Source organism: Pelobates fuscus, chromosome 3 (assembly GCF_036172605.1).
Source record: "Pelobates fuscus isolate aPelFus1 chromosome 3, aPelFus1.pri, whole genome shotgun sequence".
NCBI classification, from domain to species: Eukaryota; Metazoa; Chordata; class Amphibia; order Anura; family Pelobatidae; genus Pelobates; species Pelobates fuscus.
Genome location: NC_086319.1, coordinates 421,984,139 through 422,005,413, shown reverse-complemented (window position 1 = coordinate 422,005,413; position 21,275 = coordinate 421,984,139). Strand labels below are relative to the sequence as shown.

At 46.5% G+C, this 21,275-nt stretch overlaps 1 protein-coding gene across 3 annotated transcripts in view; it reads left to right on the top strand.

Moving 5' to 3' along the window:
• Window positions 1-9,614, top strand: part of LOC134603648 (RNA-binding protein FXR2-like) — an 87,339-nt gene extending 77,725 nt beyond the window's left edge. For all 3 annotated transcript variants that reach the window (XM_063449806.1, XM_063449805.1, XM_063449807.1), the window contains one exon: window positions 9,502-9,614. In XM_063449806.1, the coding sequence (XP_063305876.1) occupies window positions 9,502-9,576 (75 nt within the window). In that variant the 3' untranslated portion in view covers window positions 9,577-9,614. The remainder of the gene's footprint in view (window positions 1-9,501) is intronic.
• Window positions 9,615-21,275: the final 11,661 nt, after the last annotated feature.

Sequence of the window (21,275 nt, the reverse complement as noted above, 5' to 3'; positions counted from 1 at the left end):
TTATCCCATCAGAGGGGGCGTCACTGACCCTATAAATTATAGGAATCCCTGTGTGTGAGATGCTCACTTATCCCATCAGAGGGGGCGTCACTGACCCTATAACTTATAGGAATCCCTGTGTGTGAGACGCTCTCTTATCCCATCAGAGGGGGCGTCACTGACCCTATAACTTATAGGAATCCCTGTGTGAGAGACGCCCTCTTATCCCATCAGAGGGGGCGTCACTGACCCTATAAATTATAGGAATCCCTGTGTGTGTGAGACACTCACTTATCCCATCAGAGGGGGCGTCACTGACCCTATCACTTATAGGAATCCCTGTGTGTGAGACGCTCTCTTATCCCATCAGAGGGGGCGTCACTGACCCTATAACTTATAGGAATCCCTGTGTGTGAGACGCTCTCTTATCCCATCAGAGGGGGCGTCACTGACCCTATAACTTATAGGAATCCCTGTGTTTGAGACGCTCTCTTATCCCATCAGAGGGGGCGTCACTGACCCTATAACTTATAGGAATCCCTGTGTGCGAGATGCTCTTATCCCATCAGAGGGGACGTCACTGACCCTATAACTTATAGAAATCCCTGAGTGTGAGACGCTCTATTACCCCATCAGAGGGGACGTCACTGACCCTGTAACTTATAGGAATCCCTGTGTGCGTGAGACGCTCTCTTATCCCATCAGTGGGGGCGTCACTGATCCTATAACTTATAGGAATCCCTGTGTGCGTGAGACGCTCTCTTATCCCATCAGAGGGGACGTCACTGACCCTATAACTTATAGGAATCCCTGTGTGTGAGACGCTCTCTTATCCCATCAGAGGGGGCGTCACTGACCCTATAACTTATAGGAATCCCTGTGTGTAAAATGCTCTCTTATCCCATCAGAGGGGGCGTCACTGACCCTATAACTTATAGGAATCCCTGTGTGTGAGGCGCTCTCTTATCCCATCAGTGGGGGCGTCACTGACCCTATAACTTATAGGAATCCCTGTGTGTGAGACGCTCTCTTATCCCATCAGAGGGGGCGTCACTGACCCTATAACTTATAGGAATCCCTGTGTGCGAGATGCTCTTATCCCATCAGAGGGGACGTCACTGACCCTATAACTTATAGGAATCCCTGTGTGTGAGACGCTCTCTTATCCCATCAGAGGGGGCGTCACTGACCCTATAACTTATAGGAATCCCTGTGTGCGAGATGCTCTTATCCCATCAGAGGGGACGTCACTGACCCTATAACTTATAGGAATCCCTGAGTGTGAGACGCTCTATTACCCCATCAGAGGGGACGTCACTGACCCTATAACTTATAGGAATCCCTGTGTGCGTGAGACGCTCTCTTATCCCATCAGAGGGGGCGTCACTGACCCTATAACTTATAGGAATCCCTGTGTGTGAGGCGCTCTCTTATCCCATCAGAGGGGGCGTCACTGTCACTATAACTTATAGGAATCCCTGTATGTGAGACACTCTCTTATCCCATCAGAGGGGACGTCACTGTCCCTATAACTTATAGGAATCCCTGTGTGAGAGACACTCTCTTATCCCATCAGAGGGGGCGTCACTGTCCCTATAACTTATAGGAATCCCTGTGTGAGAGACACTCTCTTATCCCATCAGAGGGGGCGTCACTGTCCCTATAACTTATAGGAATCCCTGTGTGTGAGACGCTCTCTTATCCCATCAGATGGGACTTCACTGACCCTATAACTTATAGGAATCCCTGTATGTGAGACGCTCTCTTATCCCATCAGAGGGGGCGTCACTGACCCTATAACTTATAGGAATCCCTGTGTGTGAGACGCTCTCTTATCCCATCAGAGGGGACGTCACTGTCCCTATAACTTATAGGAATCCCTGTGTGTGAGACGCTCTCTTATCCCATCAGAGGGGGCGTCACTGACCCTATCACTTATAGGAATCCCTGTGTGAGAGACACTCTCTTATCCCATCAGAGGGGGCGTCACTGACCCTATAACTTATAGGAATCCCTGTGTGTGAGACACTCTCTTATCCCATCAGAGGGGGCGTCACTGTCACTATAACTTATAGGAATCCCTGTGTGTGAGACGTTCTCTTATCCCATCAGAGGGGGCGTCACTGTCCCTATAACTTATAGGAACCCCTGTGTGTGGGACACTCTCTTATCCCATCAGAGGGGGCGTCACTGTCACTATAACTTATAGGAATCCCTGTGTGTGGGACGCTCTCTTATCCCATCAGAGGGGGCGTCACTGACCCTATAACTTATAGGAATCCCTGTGTGTGGGACACTCTCTTATCCCATCAGAGGGGGCGTCACTGACCCTATAACTTATAGGAATCCCTGTGTGTGAGACGCTCTCTTATCCCATCAGAGGGGGCGTCACTGTCACTATAACTTATAGGAATCCCTGTGTGTGGGACGCTCTCTTATCCCATCAGAGGGGGCGTCACTGACCCTATAACTTATAGGAATCCCTGTGTGTGAGGCGCTCTCTTATCCCATCAGAGGGGGCGTCACTGACCCTATAACTTATAGGAATCCCTGTGTGTGAGACGTTCTCTTATCCCATCAGAGGGGGCGTCACTGACCCTATAACTTATAGGAATCCCTGTGTGTGAGACGCTCTCTTATCCCATCAGAGGGGGCGTCACTGACCCTATAACTTATAGGAATCCCTGTGTGTGAGATGTTCTCTTATCCCATCAGAGGGGGCGTCACTGACCCTATAACTTATAGGAATCCCTGTGTGTGAGACGCTCTCTTATCCCATCAGAGGGGGCGTCACTGTCCCTATAACTTATAGGAATCCCTGTGTGTGAGACGCTCTCTTATCCCATCAGAGGGGGCGTCACTGACCCTATAACTTATAGGAATCCCTGTGTGTGAGACGCTCTCTTATCCCATCAGAGGGGGCGTCACTGACCCTATAACTTATAGGAATCCCTGTGTGTGGGACGCTCTCTTATCCCATCAGAGGGGGCGTCACTGACCCTATAACTTATAGGAATCCCTGTGTGTGAGACACTCTCTTATCCCATCAGAGGGGGCGTCACTGACCCTATAACTTATAGGAATCCCTGTGTGTGAGACGCTCTCTTATCCCATCAGAGGGGACGTCACTGTCCCTATAACTTATAGGAATCCCTGTGTGTGAGACGCTCTCTTATCCCATCAGTGGGGGCGTCACTGACCCTATAACTTATAGGAATCCCTGTGTGTGAGACCCTCTCTTATCCCATCAGAGGGGGCGTCACTGACCCTATAACTTATAGGAATCCCTGTGTGTGAGACGCTCTCTTATCCCATCAGAGGGGGCGTCACTGACCCTATAACTTATAGGAATCCCTGTGTGTGAGACACTCTCTTATCCCATAAGAGGGGGCGTCACTGACCCTATAACTTATAGGAATCCCTGTGTGTGAGACGCTCTCTTATCCCATCAGAGGGGACGTCACTGTCCCTATAACTTATAGGAATCCCTGTGTGTGAGACGCTCTCTTATCCCATCAGTGGGGGCGTCACTGACCCTATAACTTATAGGAATCCCTGTGTGTGAGACGCTCTCTTATCCCATCAGAGGGGGCGTCACTGACCCTATAACTTATAGGAATCCCTGTGTGTGAGGCGCTCTCTTATCCCATCAGAGGGGGCGTCACTGACCCTATAACTTATAGGAATCCCTGTGTGTGAGGCGCTCTCTTATCCCATCAGTGGGGGCGTCACTGACCCTATAACTTATAGGAATCCCTGTGTGTGAGACGCTCTCTTATCCCATCAGAGGGGACGTTACTGACCCTATAACTTATAGGAATCTCTGTGTGTGAGACGCTCTCTTATCCCATCAGAGGGGACGTCACTGACCCTATAACTTATAGGAATCCCTGTGTGAGACGCTCTCTTATCCCATCAGAGGGGGCGTCACTGACCCTATAACTTATAGGAATATCTGTGTGTGAGACGCTCTCTTATCCCATCAGAGGGGACGTCACTGACCCTATAACTTATAGGAATCCCTGTGTGCGAGATGCTCTTATCCCATCAGAGGGGGCGTCACTGACCCTATAACTTATAGGAATCCCTGTGTGAGACACTCTCTTATCCCATCAGAGGGGACGTCACTGACCCTATAACTTATAGGAATCCCTGTGTGAGACGCTCTCTTATCCCATCAGATGGGACGTCACTGACCCTATAACTTATAGGAATCCCTGTGTGAGACACTCTCTTATCCCATCAGAGGGGGCGTCACTGTCCCTATAACTTATAGGAATCCCTGTGTGAGACGCTCTCTTATCCCATCAGATGGGACGTCACTGACCCTATAACTTATAGGAATCCCTGTGTGCGAGATGCTCTCTTATCCCATCAGAGGGGACGTCACTGACCCTATAACTTATAGGAATCCCTGTGTGTGAGACGCTCTCTTATCCCATCAGAGGGGGCGTCACTGACCCTATAACTTATAGGAATCCCTGTGTGTGAGACGCTCTCTTATCCCATCAGAGGGGGCGTCACTGACCCTATAACTTATAGGAATCCCTGTGTGTGAGACGCTCTCTTATCCCATCAGAGGGGGCGTCACTGACCCTATAACTTATAGGAATCCCTGTGTGTGAGACGCTCTCTTATCCCATCAGAGGGGGCGTCACTGACCCTATAACTTATAGGAATCCCTGTGTGTGAGATGCTCTCTTATCCCATCAGAGGGGGCGTCACTGACCCTATAACTTATAGGAATCCCTGTGTGTGAGACGCTCTCTTATCCCATCAGAGGGGACGTCACTGACCCTATAACTTATAGGAATCCCTGTGTGTGCGACTCTCTCTTATCCCATCAGAGGGGGCGTCACTGATCCTATAACTTATAGGAATCCCTGTGTGTGAGATGCTCTTATCCCATCAGAGGGGGCGTCACTGACCCTATAACTTATAGAAATCCCTGTGTGTGAGACGCTCTCTTATCCCATCAGAGGGGACATCACTGACCCTATAACTTATAGGAATCCCTGTGTGTGAGACGCTCTCTTATCCCATCAGAGGGGACGTCACTGACCCTATAACTTATAGGAATCCCTGTGTGTGAGACGCTCTCTTATCCCATCAGAGGGGGTGTCACTGATCCTATAACTTATAGGAATCCCTGTGTGTGAGATGCTCTTATCCCATCAGAGGGGGCGTCACTGACCCTATAACTTATAGAAATTCCTGTGTGTGAGACGCTCTCTTATCCCATCAGAGGGGACATCACTGACCCTATAACTTATAGGAATCCCTGTGTGTGAGACGCTCTCTTATCCCATCAGAGAGGGCGTCACTGACCCTATAACTTATAGGAATCCCTGTGTGTGAGACGCTCTCTTATCCCATCAGAGGGGGCGTCACTGATCCTATAACTTATAGGAATCCCTGTGTGTGAGACGCTCTCTTATCCCATCAGAGGGGGCGTCACTGACCCTATAACTTATAGGAATCCCTGTGTGTGAGATGCTCTCTTATCCCATCAGAGGGGGCGTCACTGACCCTATAACTTATAGGAATCCCTGTGTGTGAGATGCTCTCTTATCCCATCAGAGGGGACATCACTGACCCTATAACTTATAGGAATCCCTGTGTGGGAGACGCTCTCTTATCCCATCAGAGGGGGCGTCACTGATCCTATAACTTATAGGAATCCCTGTGTGTGAGACGCTCTCTTATCCCATCAGAGGGGGCGTCACTGACCCTATAACTTATAGGAATCCCTGTGTGTGAGACGCTCTCTTATCCCATCAGAGGGGACGTCACTGACCCTATAACTTATAGGAATCCCTGTGTGTGAGACGCTCTCTTATCCCATCAGAGGGGGCGTCACTGACCCTATAACTTATAGGAATCCCTGTGTGTGAGACGCTCTCTTATCCCATCAGTGGGGGCGTCACTGACCCTATTATTATTGGCATTTATAAAGCATCAGCGTATCTACCGCGATATCTTAAAGTGGAAGATGTAACAGTAAATGAGGTCATTAGAAGTTGTTACATGAACTCACACTTTAGAAGACTCCACAACTTATACAAATACCTGTGTTGAGATGCTCTTATCCCATTAGTAGGCGCCATCACAGATACTATAACTTATAGGAATCATTCTGTATGAGACACTCTTATCCCATCAGAGGAGGACACCAGTAACTCTCTAACGTGTAAGAATCTCTTATCCCATATTAGTGACCTGCAAGGTTCAGTCTATGGAGAGCTGCAGAGTTCAGTATTCGGTCTATTGAAAGTTGTAGGGTTCAGTCTATTGAAAGCTGTAGGGTTCAGTCTATGGAGAGCTGTAGGGTTCAGTCTATGGAGAGCTGCAGGGTTCAGTCTATGGAGAGCTGCAGGGTTCAGTCTATGGAGAGCTGCAGGGTTCAGTCTATGGAGAGCTGCAGGGTTCAGTCTATGGAGAGCTGCAGGGTTCAGTCTATGGAGAACTGCAGGGTTCAGTCTATTGAAAGCTGTAGGGTTCAGTCTATGGAGAGCTGTAGGGTTCAGTCTATGGAGAGCTGTAGGGTTCAGTCTATGGAGAGCTGCAGGGTTCAGTCTATGGAGAGCTGCAGGGTTCAGTCTATGGAGAGCTGCAGGGTTCAGTCTATGGAGAACTGCAGGGTTCAGTCTATGGAGAGCTGCAGGGTTCAGTCTATGGAGAGCTGCAGGGTTCAGTCTATGGAGAGCTGCAGGGTTCAGTCTATGGAGAGCTGCAGGGTTCGGTCTATGGAGAGCTGCTGGGTTCAGTATTCAGTCTATTGAAAGCTGTAGGGTTCAGTCTATTGAAATCTGTAGGGTTCAGTCTATTGAAATCTGTAGGGTTCAGTCTATGGAGAGCTGCAGGGTTCAGTCTATTGAAATCTGTAGGGTTCAGTCTATTGAAATCTGTAGGGTTCAGTCTATGGAGAGCTGCAGGGTTCAGTCTATGGAGAACTGCAGGGTTCAGTCTATGGAGAGCTGCAGGGTTCAGTCTATGGAGAGCTGCTGGGTTCAGTCTATGGAGAGCTGCTGGGTTCAGTGTTTAGCCTATGGAGAGCTGCTGGGTTCAGTATTCAGTCTATGGAGAGCTGCTGGGTTCAGTATTCAGTCTATGGAGAGCTGCGGGGTTCAGTATTCAGTCTATGGAAAGCTGCAGGGTTCAGTGCTCAGTCTCTGGAGAACTGCTGGGTTCAGTCTATGGAAAGCTGCTGGTTTCAGTCTATGGAGAGCTGCAGGGTTCCGTGTTCAGTCTCTGGAGAGCTGCAGGGCTCAGTGCTCAGTCTATGGAGAGCTGCAGGGTTCAGTCTATGGAGAGCTGCAGGGTTCAGTCTATGGAGAGCTGCAGGGTTCACTCTTCAGTCTATGTAAAGCTGCAGGGTTCAGTGTTCAGTCTCTGGAGAGCTGCTGGGTTCAGTCTATGGAGAGCTGCAGAATTCAGTGTTCAGTCTATGGAGAGCTGCAGAATTCAGTGTTCAGTCTATGGAGAGCTGCAGGGTTCAGTATTCAGTGTATGGAGAGCTGCGGGGTTCAGTGTTCAGTTTATGGAGAGCTGCAGGGTTCAGTATTCAGTCTATGGAGAGCTGCGGGGTTCAGTGTTCAGTTTATGGAGAGCTGCAGGGTTCAGTATTCAGTCTATGGAGAGCTGTAGGGTTCAGTGCTCAGTCTTTGGAGAGCTGCAGGGTTCAGTGCTCAGTCTATGGAGAGCTGCAGGGTTCAGTGCTCAGTCTATGGAGAGCTGCAGGGTTCAGTCTATGGAGAGCTGCAGGGCTCAGTCTATGGAGAGCTGCAGGGCTCAGTCTATGGAGAGCTGCAGGGCTCAGTCTATGGAGAGCTGCAGGGCTCAGTCTATGGAGAGCTGCAGGGCTCAGTCTATGGAGAGCTGCAGGGCTCAGTCTATGGAGAGCTGCAGGGCTCAGTCTATGGAGAGCTGCAGGGCTCAGTCTATGGAGAGCTGCAGGGCTCAGTCTATGGAGAGCTGCAGGGCTCAGTCTATGGAGAGCTGCAGGGCTCAGTCTATGGAGAGCTGCAGGGCTCAGTCTATGGAGAGCTGCAGGGCTCAGTCTATGGAGAGCTGCAGGGCTCAGTCTATGGAGAGCTGCAGGGCTCAGTCTATGGAGAGCTGCAGGGCTCAGTCTATGGAGAGCTGCAGGGCTCAGTCTATGGAGAGCTGCAGGGCTCAGTCTATGGAGAGCTGCAGGGCTCAGTCTATGGAGAGCTGCAGGGCTCAGTCTATGGAGAGCTGCAGGGCTCAGTCTATGGAGAGCAGCAGGGCTCAGTCTATGGAGAGCAGCAGGGCTCAGTCTATGGAGAGCTGCAGGGCTCAGTCTATGGAGAGCTGCAGGGCTCAGTCTATGGAGAGCTGCAGGGCTCAGTCTATGGAGAGCTGCAGGGCTCAGTCTATGGAGAGCTGCAGGGCTCAGTCTATGGAGAGCTGCAGGGCTCAGTCTATGGAGAGCTGCAGGGCTCAGTCTATGGAGAGCTGCAGGGCTCAGTCTATGGAGAGCTGCAGGGCTCAGTCTATGGAGAGCTGCAGGGCTCAGTCTATGGAGAGCTGCAGGGCTCAGTCTATGGAGAGCTGCAGGGCTCAGTCTATGGAGAGCTGCAGGGCTCAGTCTATGGAGAGCTGCAGGGCTCAGTCTATGGAGAGCTGCAGGGCTCAGTCTATGGAGAGCTGCAGGGCTCAGTCTATGGAGAGCTGCAGGGCTCAGTCTATGGAGAGCTGCAGGGCTCAGTCTATGGAGAGCTGCAGGGCTCAGTCTATGGAGAGCTGCAGGGCTCAGTCTATGGAGAGCTGCAGGGCTCAGTCTATGGAGAGCTGCAGGGCTCAGTCTATGGAGAGCTGCAGGGCTCAGTGTTTAGTCTATGGAGAGCTGCAGGGCTCAGTGTTTAGTCTATGGAGAGCTGCAGGGCTCAGTGTTTAGTCTATGGAGAGCTGCAGGGCTCAGTGTTTAGTCTATGGAGAGCTGCAGGGCTCAGTGTTTAGTCTATGGAGAGCTGCAGGGTTCAGTGTTTAGTCTATGGAGAGCTGCAGGGCTCAGTGTTTAGCCTATGGAGATCTACTGGGTTCAGTATTCAGTCTATGGAGAGCTGCAGGGCTCAGTCTATGGAGAGCTGCAGGGCTCAGTCTATGGAGAGCTGCAGGGCTCAGTCTATGGAGAGCTGCAGGGCTCAGTCTATGGAGAGCTGCAGGGCTCAGTCTATGGAGAGCTGCAGGGCTCAATCTATGGAGAGCTGCAGGGCTCAGTCTATAGAGGGCTGCAGGGCTCAGTCTATGGAGAGCTGCAGGGCTCAGTGTTTAGTCTATGGAGAGCTGCAGGGCTCAGTGTTTAGTCTATGGAGAGCTGCAGAGCTCAGTGTTTAGCCTATGGAGATCTACTGGGTTCAGTCTATGGAGAGCTGCAGGGTTCAGTCTATGGAGGGCTGTAGGATTCAGTTTATTACAAACTGCAGGATTTGTTTCATTTTATGTCTTATGTCTTATGTCTGGAACCTGCACCTTTATGTTGATTATTTTTACTTTTAGGATATCGAGACAACTAATGGAGAGTCGTTAAGCAGACAGAAAGACACAGACTGTGTGGCCAACGGAACATCTTAATATACTTCGAGCCCATCCTACCCAACTGCAATAATAATGTATAAATACATATAAATAGATATATATGTATATAAAAAGCATGTGTTTTATTGAGGGGGGACGGGGGTCTGCATTTATTTTGTTTCACATTTCTAATATTCCTACTTTGATCCTCCACATTGACTCTCTGCTATTCCCTGCAGCTCTCTCTGCATTTCCTGTACTGACCACACACACAGCTCTGTCACTGCACCTCCATCCTGCCCTGCAGCTCTCTTTGCTATTCCTGTACTGACCCCACACACAGCTCTGTCACTGCACCTCCATTCTGCCCTGCGGCTCTCTCTGCTATTTCTGTACTGACCCCCCACACAGTTCTGTCACTGCACCTCCATCCTGCCCTGCAGCTCTCTCTGCTATTCCTGTACTGACCACACACAGATCTGTAACTGCACCTCCATCCTGCCCTGCAACTCTCTCTGCATTTCCTGTACTGACCACACACACAGCTCTGTCACTACACCTCCACCCTGCCCTGCAACTCTCTCTGCATTTCCTGTACTGACCACACACACAGCTCTGTCACTACACCTCCATCCTGCCCTGCAGCTCTCTCTGCTATTCCTGTACTGACCCCACACACAGCTCTGTCACTGCACCTCCATCCTGCCCTGCAGCTCTCTTTGCTATTCCTGTACTGACCCCGCACACAGCTCTGTCACTGCACCTCCATCCTGCCCTGCAGCTCTCTCTGCTATTCCTGTACTGACCCCACACACAGCTCTGTTACTGCACCTCCATCCTGCCCTGCAGCTCTCTCTGATATTCCTGTACTGACCCCACACACAGCTCTGTCACTACACCTCCATCCTGCCCTGCAGCCCTCTCTGCTATTCCTGTACTGACCCCACACACAGCTATGTCACTGCACCTCCATCCTGCCCTGCAGCTCTCTTTGCTATTCCTGTACTGACCCCACACACAGCTCTGTCACTGCCCCTCCATCCTGCCCTGCAGCTCTCTCTGCTATTCCTGTACTGACCCCACACAGCTCTGTCACTGCACCTCCATCCTGCCCTGCAGCTCTCTCTGCTATTCCAGTACTGACCCCACACACAGCTCAGTCACTGCCCCTCCATCCAGCCCTGCAGCTCTCTCTGCTATTCCTGTACTGACCCCGCACACAGCTCAGTCACTGCACCTCCATCCTGCCCTGCAGCTCTCTCTGCTATTCCTGTACTGACCCCACACAGCTCTGTCACTGCACCTCCATCCTGCCCTGCAGCTCTCTCTGCTATTCCAGTACTGACCCCACACACAGCTCAGTCACTGCCCCTCCATCCAGCCCTGCAGCTCTCTCTGCTATTCCTGTACTGACCCCGCACACAGCTCAGTCACTGCACCTCCATCCTGCCCTGCAGCCCTCTCTGCTATTCCTGTACTGACCCCACACACAGCTATGTCACTGCACCTCCATCCTGCCCTGCAGCTCTCTTTGCTATTCCTGTACTGACCCCACACACAGCTCTGTCACTGCCCCTCCATCCTGCCCTGCAGCTCTCTCTGCTATTCCTGTACTGACCCCACACAGCTCTGTCACTGCACCTCCATCCTGCCCTGCAGCTCTCTCTGCTATTCAAGTACTGACCCCACACACAGCTCAGTCACTGCCCCTCCATCCAGCCCTGCAGCTCTCTCTGCTATTCCTGTACTGACCCCGCACACAGCTCAGTCACTGCACCTCCATCCTGCCCTGCAGCTCTCTCTGCTATTCCTGTACTGACCCCACACACAGCTCTGTCACTGCACCTCCATCCTGCCCTGCAGCTCTCTCTGCTATTTCTGTACTGACCCCACATACAGCTCTGTCACTACACCTCCATCCTGCCCTGCAGCTCTCTCTGCTATTCCTGTACTGACCCCACACACAGTTATGTCACAGCACCTCCATCCTGCCCTGCAGCTCTCTCTGCTATTCCTGTACTGACCCCACACACAGCTGTCACTGCACCTCCATCCTGCCCTGCAGCTCTCTCTGATATTCCTGTACTGACCCCACACACAGTTCTGTCACTGCAACTTCGTTTGTAGTTCAAGATACATAGGCTGTGCCTAAATTCAGCTTAGAAATACAAATTGATCTGTAATGTACCAAATGACTGAATTGCAATGCAGCCCTAGGTTATATGAGGTGTCTCTTACCATGTCTGTTCCCCAGATAGTACTCCGTACTCTATATGTGAGTGGTGCACAAGAGCACGCTGTGATGATGGCTCGTCTTGGATTTTTTAGCCATGAAACCTGAAAGCGATGTGAAAATCCTGCAATGCACGACAACATGGCCTTACACCAACCTTCCCCATAACGTCCCCATGCATTTATCCCAATGGCAACATCTACGTACTCTCATAAAATATAACAAGAGAAAGTCTCATAAGGCAACAAGGTAGAAAAGAGTACAATACCCAAATTCATGGTAACATGACCAACTTTTACGAACAATTCATCCAACTTTGGTGAAAGACACAAACATTTTATTAAGCGGCTTATCTCATAATAAGAATAAATGCATCTGGCTGTAGGGCATAAAAATGATGTAATGACTGAATTAACACCGTATGGTGTCTGTGGGTAATGTACATATAACGTGCAGTCAATGAAGACCATGTCTGGTGCAATGCGTAATATTAAAGTATCCTTGTGTGATCTGCTGGGAAGGACATTGCAATGTTAGAGATAGTGTATCATCATTTACCTGAACACCACACTATATTTCCTTAATATTCCAAATGATGCATTTTCCCAATGTTATCCTTGGTTTGAGTGATTTTCTACACTTTCTTTGTGTTTTGCGATATTATTCAGTCGGGGAGGAGTAGTTTGCCGATTTCGAAGCACTTGTTATCAGACCAGCCTGCACTGAATATCTTCTCTTTGGATTTTTATGCTTATTAGGGAACTTTAAAATATACCACAAAAAGTTCAGATTCAAACAATTAAACAGCACTTACTGCACATTAAAATGTGAAAATGAAGAATGTTTTGTCGTCAGAGGACTTCGTCTGCTGGTCGCACGGTAAATGGGCCTGCACTGGACAGAAAGGAAATTCGGGGGGGCTGGGGGGTTACTGTTATTTATAGAACTCCATCATATTCCGGAACTCTTTATATATCCCCACTGTTTAATTATAAACAAATAATTGACAGATAAGAAATGTGGACAAATAAAAGAGGTCCTTGCTCAAAGGAGCTTACAATCTAGGAGGGAGGGTTTGAGGGAGAACAATATGGCGGATGGGAGGAGAGGGTGGTTGATATTGTAGTTCAGATTGTACTAGTGGTGTGTGCACCGTGGAAACCGGTTACTAGGGATGATTTATCAATGGAATATCTCCTCCTGTGTGTAAGGGCAGGTGGACTGTTACTCAGACATGACATTTAATGGACAGGACACGTTGGACAGGAACCTAATGAGACGTGTAATTGGTAAAGCGGTCGGATCACTTGGGAGTCTTTGCATATTTCGATAAGACCCCAAAAGGGGTTTGGGAGCCTGTGGGGGGTGCGGGGGAAACTCGAGCCTTATGTACATATATGAAGCACTCCTTCATGGGCGCCCTCATCTTGTGGATCTACTTACACCACGCAGAAAAATTTGCTGATTTCCCAAATCCATTGCGAGCGATGGCAAGCTCCATATTTTATTAAGTGTTACCCATAAGATGAAGTCATTCCTACATTGTCTTAAAAATGTGTTGCTTGGAAACAGGTAGAATATTTCTGATAGATGTTATGTGCCAGGCCAGGGCTTTGTATTGGACGGTAAGCACTACCCAAGGGGTGAGATGTTTGACGAGTGGTAGCAGTGGGGCAGTAGGGGTTCTGGGAATACTGAAACGCTTTCATTGCCTTAGGTCCAGTAACTATTTGTTCTGTCGCACATAATGTAACACACGCTCTCCCACATAACACACACTTTGTCATGCGTGAAGACATGAGCTCACACACTAATCCATCCCCCAGGTCCAAGCCTTGCATAGCTTGCACTGGGCACTCACACTCACAATGGATGGCCTGGGGGGGAGGGGGAGTAGAGACAGTTGGTGGAGGAGCCCCCCTTCCCTCCCTCCTCCTGAATCTGCAACACAAAGCCCCAGAGCTTGGCATGGGGGAGGGAGGGAGGGAGCTCTGCAGGGGGCAGCTATACATGTGTATATGAAAGCCCAGGCTGGAGACTTCACATCACAATATGTCAAAGCTTAGTAAATACATGAAAACATGGCATGGGAGATTCTCACTGTCCACAGTCATGTATACTGTGTGAGCAGAACAATATGTATCTGTGATGTAGGGTATGCAGAGCAATATGTATCGGATGCAGAGTATGCAGAGCGGTGTATAAAGTATACAGAGCAATATGTATCTGTGATGTAGAGTATGCAGAGCGGTGTATAAAGTATACAGAGCAATATGTATCGGATGCAGAGCGGTGTATAAAGTATACAGAGCAATATGTATCTGTGATGTAGGGTATGCAGAGCGGTGTATAAAATATACAGAGCAATATGTATCGGATGCAGAGTATGCAGAGCGGTGTATAAAGTATACAGAGCAATATGTATCTGTGATGTAGAGTATGCAGAGCGGTGTATAAAGTATACAGAGCAATATGTATCTGTGATGTAGGGTATGGAGAGCGGTGTATAAAGTATACAGAGCAATATGTATCTGTGATGTAGGGTATGCAGAGCGGTGTATAAAGTATACAGAGCAATATGTATCTGTGATGTAGGGTATGCAGAGCGTTGTATAAAGTATACAGAGCAATATGTATCTGTGATGTAGGGTATGCAGAGCGGTGTATAAAGTATACAGAACAATATGTATCGGATGCAGAGCGGTGTATAAAGTATACAGCGCAATATGTATCTGTGATGTAGGGTATGCAGAGCGGTGTATAAAGTATACAGAGCAATATGTATCGGATGCAGAGTATGCAGAGCGGTGTATAAAGTATACAGCGCAATATGTATCGGATGCAGAGCGGTGTATAAAGTATACAGAGCAATATGTATCGGATGCAGAGTATGCAGAGCGGTGTATAAAGTATACAGAGCAATATGTATCTGTGATGTAGGGTATGCAGAGCGGTGTATAAAGTATACAGAACAATATGTATCGGATGCAGAGTATGCAGAGCGGTGTATAAAGTATACAGCGCAATATGTATCGGATGCAGAGTATGCAGAGCGGTGTATAAAGTATACAGAGCAATATGTATCGGATGCAGAGTATGCAGACCGGTGTATAAAGTATACAGAGCAATATGTATCGGATGCAGAGTATGCAGAGCGGTGTATAAAGTATACAGAGCAATATGTATCGGATGCAGAGTATGCAGAGCGGTGTATAAAGTATACAGAGCAATATGTATCGGATGCAGAGTATGCAGAGCGGTGTATAAAGTATACAGAGCAATATGTATCGGATGCAGAGCGGTGTATAAAGTATACAGAGCAATATGTATCAGATGCAGAGTATGCAGAGCGGTGTATAAAGTATACAGAACAATATGTATCTGTGATGTAGGGTATGCAGAGCGGTGTATAAAGTATACAGAGCAATATTTATCGGATGCAGAGTATGCAGAGCGGTGTATAAAGTATACAGAGCAATATGTATCTGTGATGTAGGGTATGCAGAGCGGTGTATAAAGTATACAGAGCAATATGTATCTGTGATGTAGGGTATGCAGAGCGGTGTATAAAGTATACAGAGCAATATGTATCGGATGCAGAGTATGCAGAGCGGTGTATAAAGTATACAGAGCAATATGTATCTGTGATGTAGGGTATGCAGAGCGGTGTATAAAATATACAGAGCAATATGTATCGGATGCAGAGTATGCAGAGCGGTGTATAAAGTATACAGAGCAATATGTATCTGTGATGTAGAGTATGCAGAGCGGTGTATAAAGTATACAGAGCAATATGTATCTGTGATGTAGGGTATGCAGAGCGGTGTATAAAGTATACAGAGCAATATGTATCGGATGCAGAGTATGCAGAGCGGTGTATAAAGTATACAGAGCAATATGTTTCTGTGATGTAGAGTATGCAGAGCGGTGTATAAAGTATACAGAGCAATATGTATCTGTGATGTAGGGTATGCAGAGCGGTGTATAAAGTATACAGAGCAATATGTATCTGTGATGTAGGGTATGCGGAGCGGTTTATAAAATATACAGAGCAATATGTATCGGCTGCAGAGTATGCAGAGCGGTGTATGAAGTATACAGAGCAATATGTATCTGTGATGTAGAGTATGCAGAGCGGTGTATAAAGTATACAGAGCAATATGTATCGGATGCAGAGCGGTGTATAAAGTATACAGAGCAATATGTATCTGTGATGTAGATTATGCAGAGCGGTGTATAAAGTATACAGAGCAATATGTATCGGATGCAGAGTATGCAGAGCGGTGTATAAAGTATACAGAGCAATATGTATCTGTGATGTAGATTATGCAGAGCGGTGTATAAAGTATACAGAGCAATATGTATCGGATGCAGAGTATGCAGAGCGGTGTATAAAGTATACAGAGCAATATGTATCGGCTGCAGAGTATGCAGAGCGGTGTATAAAGTATACAGAGCAATATGTATCTGTGATGTAGGGTATGCAGAGCGGTGTATAAAGTATACAGAGCAATATGTATCGGATGCAGAGTATGCAGAGCGGTGTATAAAGTATACAGAGCAATATGTATCTGTGATGTAGGGTATGCAGAGCGGTTTATAAAATATACAGAGCAATATGTATCGGATGCAGAGTATGCAGAGCGGTGTATAAAGTATACAGAGCAATATGTATCAGATGCAGAGTATGCAGAGCGGTGTATAAAGTATACAGAGCAATATGTATCGGATGCAGAGTATGCAGAGCGGTGTATAAAGTATACAGAGCAATATGTATCTGTGATGTAGGGTATGCAGAGCGGTGTATAAAGTATACAGAGCAATATGTATCGGATGCAGAGTATGCAGAGCGGTGTATAAAGTATACAGAGCAATATGTATCTGTGATGTAGAGTATGCAGAGCGGTGTATAAAGTATACAGAGCAATATGTATCGGCTGCAGAGTATGCAGAGCGGTGTATAAAGTATACACATCTGTGATGTAGAGTATGCAGAGCGGTGTATAAAGTATACAGAGCAATATGTATCTGTGATGTAGAGTATGCAGAGCGGTGTATAAAGTATACAGAGCAATATGTATCTGTGATGTAGGGTATGCAGAGCGGTGTATAAAGTATACAGAGCAATATGTATCTGTGATGTAGGGTATGCAGAGCGGTGTATAAAGTATACAGAGCAATATGTATCGGATGCAGAGTATGCAGAGCGGTGTATAAAGTATACAGAGCAATATGTATCGGATGCAGAGTATGCAGAGCGGTGTATAAAGTATACAGAGCAATATGTATCGGATGCAGAGTATGCAGAGCGGTGTATAAAGTATACAGAGCAATATGTATCTGTGATGTAGGGTATGCAGAGCGGTGTATAAAGTATACAGAGCAATATGTATCTGTGATGTAGGGTATGCAGAGCGGTGTATAAAGTATACAGAGCAATATGTATCGGATGCAGAGTATGCAGAGCGGTGTATAAAGTATACAGAGCAATATGTATCTGTGATGTAGATTATGCAGAGCGGTGTATAAAGTATACAGAGCAATATGTATCGGATGCAGAGTATGCAGAGCGGTGTATAAAGTATACAGAGCAATATGTATCGGCTGCAGAGTATGCAGAGCTGTGTATAAAGTATACAGAGCAATATGTATCTGTGATGTAGGGTATGCAGAGCGGTGTATAAAGTATACAGAGCAATATGTATCGGATGCAGAGTATGCAGAGCGGTGTATAAAGTATACAGAGCCATATGTATCTGTGATGTAGGGTATGCAGAGCGGTTTATAAAATATACAGAGCAATATGTATCGGATGCAGAGTATGCAGAGCGGTGTATAAAGTATACAGAGCAATATGTATCAGATGCAGAGTATGCAGAGCGGTGTATAAAGTATACAGAGCAATATGTATCGGATGCAGAGTATGCAGAGCGGTGTATAAAGTATACAGAGCAATATGTATCTGTGATGTAGGGTATGCAGAGCGGTGTATAAAGTATACAGAGCAATATGTATCGGATGCAGAGTATGCAGAGCGGTGTATAAAGTATACAGAGCAATATGTATCTGTGATGTAGAGTATGCAGAGCGGTGTATAAAGTATACAGAGCAATATGTATCGGCTGCAGAGTATGCAGAGCGGTGTATAAAGTATACAGAGCAATATGTATCTGTGATGTAGAGTATGCAGAGCGGTGTATAAAGTATACAGAGCAATATGTATCTGTGATGTAGATTATGCAGAGAGGTTTATAAAATATACAGAGCAATATGTATCGGATGCAGAGTATGCAGAGCGGTGTATAAAGTATACAGAGCAATATGTATCTGTGATGTAGGGTATGCAGAGCGGTGTATAAAGTATACAGAGCAATATGTATCGGATGCAGAGTATGCAGAGCGGTGTATAAAGTATACAGAGCAATATGTATCGGATGCAGAGTATGCAGAGCGGTGTATAAAGTATACAGAGCAATATGTATCTGTGATGTAGGGTATGCAGAGCGGTGTATAAAGTATACAGAGCAATATGTATCGGATGCAGAGTATGCAGAGCGGTGTATAAAGTATACAGAGCAATATGTATCGGATGCAGAGTATGCAGAGCGGTGTATAAAGTATACAGAGCAATATGTATCGGATGCAGAGTATGCAGAGCGGTGTATAAAGTATACAGAGCAATATGTATCTGTGATGTAGGGTATGCAGAGCGGTGTATAAAGTATACAGAGCAATATGTATCTGTGATGTAGGGTATGCAGAGCGGTGTATAAAGTATACAGAGCAATATGTATCGGATGCAGAGTATGCAGAGCGGTGTATAAAGTATACAGAGCAATATGTATCTGTGATGTAGGGTATGCAGAGCGGTGTATAAAGTATACAGAACAATATGTATCTGTGATGTAGATTATGCAGAGCGGTGTATAAAGTATACAGAGCAATATGTATCGGATGCAGAGTATGCAGAGCGGTGTATAAAGTAAACAGAGCAATATGTATCGGATGCAGAGTATGCAGAGCGGTGTATAAAGTATACAGAGCAATATGTATATGTGATGTAGGGTATGCAGAGCGGTGTATAAAGTATACAGAGCAATATGTATCTGTGATGTAGGGTATGCAGAGCGGTGTATAAAGTATACAGAGCAATATGTAGCAAATGCAGAGTATGCAGAGCGGTGTATAAAGTATACAGAGCAATATGTATCTGTGATGTAGGGTATGCAGAGCGGTGTATAAAATATACAGAGCAATATGTATCTGTGATGTAGATTATGCAGAGCGGTGTATAAAGTATACAGAGCAATATGTATCTGTGATGTAGGGTATGCAGAGCGGTGTATAAAGTATACAGAGCAATATGTATCGGATGCAGAGAATGCAGAGCGGTGTATAAAGTATACAGAGCAATATGTATCTGTGATGTAGGATATGCAGAGCGGTGTATAAAGTATACAGGGCAATATTTATCTGTGACGTAGGATATGTAGAGCAGTGTAAATTAGTGCAGTGTGTGCATACAGTGAGTAGAGAAGTGTGTACCTTTTAATGCAGTGTAGATAGTATGGAGGGTAGTGTAGACAGTGTATCTCTATTTGTAGTGTATACAACGAGCAGAGCAGTGTGTTTTCTTATTTGTATTTTTTACAGCGTGCAGAGCAGTGTGCATGTTTGCAGTGTATACAGTGTGCAGAGCAGTGTCTCTATTTGTAGCGTATACAATGTGCAGAGCAGTGTGTATCTGTAGGTACAGTTTGTACTGTGAGTAGAACAGTGTATCTGTAGGTACAGTTTGTACTGTGAGTAGAACAGTGTGTATCTGTAGGTACAGTTTGTACTGTGAGTAGAACAGTGTGTATCTGTAGGTACAGTTTGTACTGTGAGTAGAACAGTGTGTATCTGTAGGTGCAGTTTGTACTGTGAGTAGAACAGTGTGTATCTGTAGGTACAGTTTGTACTGTGAGTAGAACAGTGTGTATCTGTAGGTGCAGTGTGTACTGTGAGTAGAACAGTGTGTATCTGTAGGTATAGTTTGTACTGTGAGTAGAGCAGTGTGTATCTGTAGGTACAGTTTGTACTGTGAGTAGAACAGTGTGTATCTGTAGGTACAGTTTGTACTGTGAGTAGAGCAGTGTGTATCTGTAGGTACAGTTTGTACTGTGAGTAAAACAGTGTGTATCTGTAGGTACAGTTTGTACTGTGAGTAGAGCAGTGTGTATCTGTAGGTACAGTTTGTACTGTGAGTAGAACAGTGTGTATCTGTAGGTACAGTGTGTACTGTGAGTAGAAGAGTGTGTATCTGTAGGTACAGTGTGTACTGTGAGTAGAACAGTGTGTATCTGTAGGTACAGTTTGTACTGTGAGTAGAGCAGTGTGTATCTGTAGGTACAGTTTGTACTGTGAGTAGAGCAGTGTGTATCTGTAGGTACAGTTTGTACTGTGAGTAGAACAGTGTGTATCTGTAGGTACAGTTTGTACTGTGAGTAGAACAGTGTGTATCTGTAGGTACAGTTTGTACTGTGAGTAGAGCAGTGTGTATCTGTAGGTACAGTTTGTACTGTGAGTAGAACAGTGTGTATCTGTAGGTACAGTTTGTACTGTGAGTAGAGCAGTGTGTATCTGTAGGTACAGTGTGTACTGTGAGTAGAACAGTGTGTATCTGTAGGTACAGTTTGTACTGTGAGTAGAGCAGTGTGTATCTGTAGGTACAGTTTGTACTGTGAGTAGAGCAGTGTGTATCTGTAGGTACAGTTTGTACTGTGAGTAGAACAGTGTGTATCTGTAGGTACAGTTTGTACTGTGAGTAGAGCAGTGTGTATCTGTAGGTACAGTTTGTACTGTGAGTAGAACAGTGTGTATCTGTAGGTACAGTTTGTACTGTGAGTAGAGCAGTGTGTATCTGTAGGTACAGTTTGTACTGTGAGTAGAACAGTGTGTATCTGTAGGTACAGTGTGTACTGTGAGTAGAAGAGTGTGTATCTGTAGGTACAGTGTGTACTGTGAGTAGAACAGTGTGTATCTGTAGGTACAGTTTGTACTGTGAGTAGAGCATTGTGTATCTGTAGGTACAGTTTGTACTGTGAGTAGAGCAGTGTGTATCTGTAGGTACAGTTTGTACTGTGAGTAGAACAGTGTGTATCTGTAGGTACAGTTTGTACTGTGAGTAGAACAGTGTGTATCTGTAGGTACAGTTTGTACTGTGAGTAGAACAGTGTGTATCTGTAGGTGCAGTGTGTACAGTGTGTAGAACAGTGTGTATCTGTAGGTACAGTTTGTACTGTGAGTAGAGCAGTGTGTATCTGTAGGTACAGTTTGTACTGTGAGTAGAGCAGTGTGTATCTGTAGGTACAGTTTGTACTGTGAGTAGAACAGTGTGTATCTGTAGGTACAGTTTGTACTGTGAGTAGAACAGTGTGTATCTGTAGGTACAGTTTGTACTGTGAGTAGAGCAGTGTGTATCTGTAGGTACAGTTTGTACTGTGAGTAGAACAGTGTGTATCTGTAGGTACAGTTTGTACTG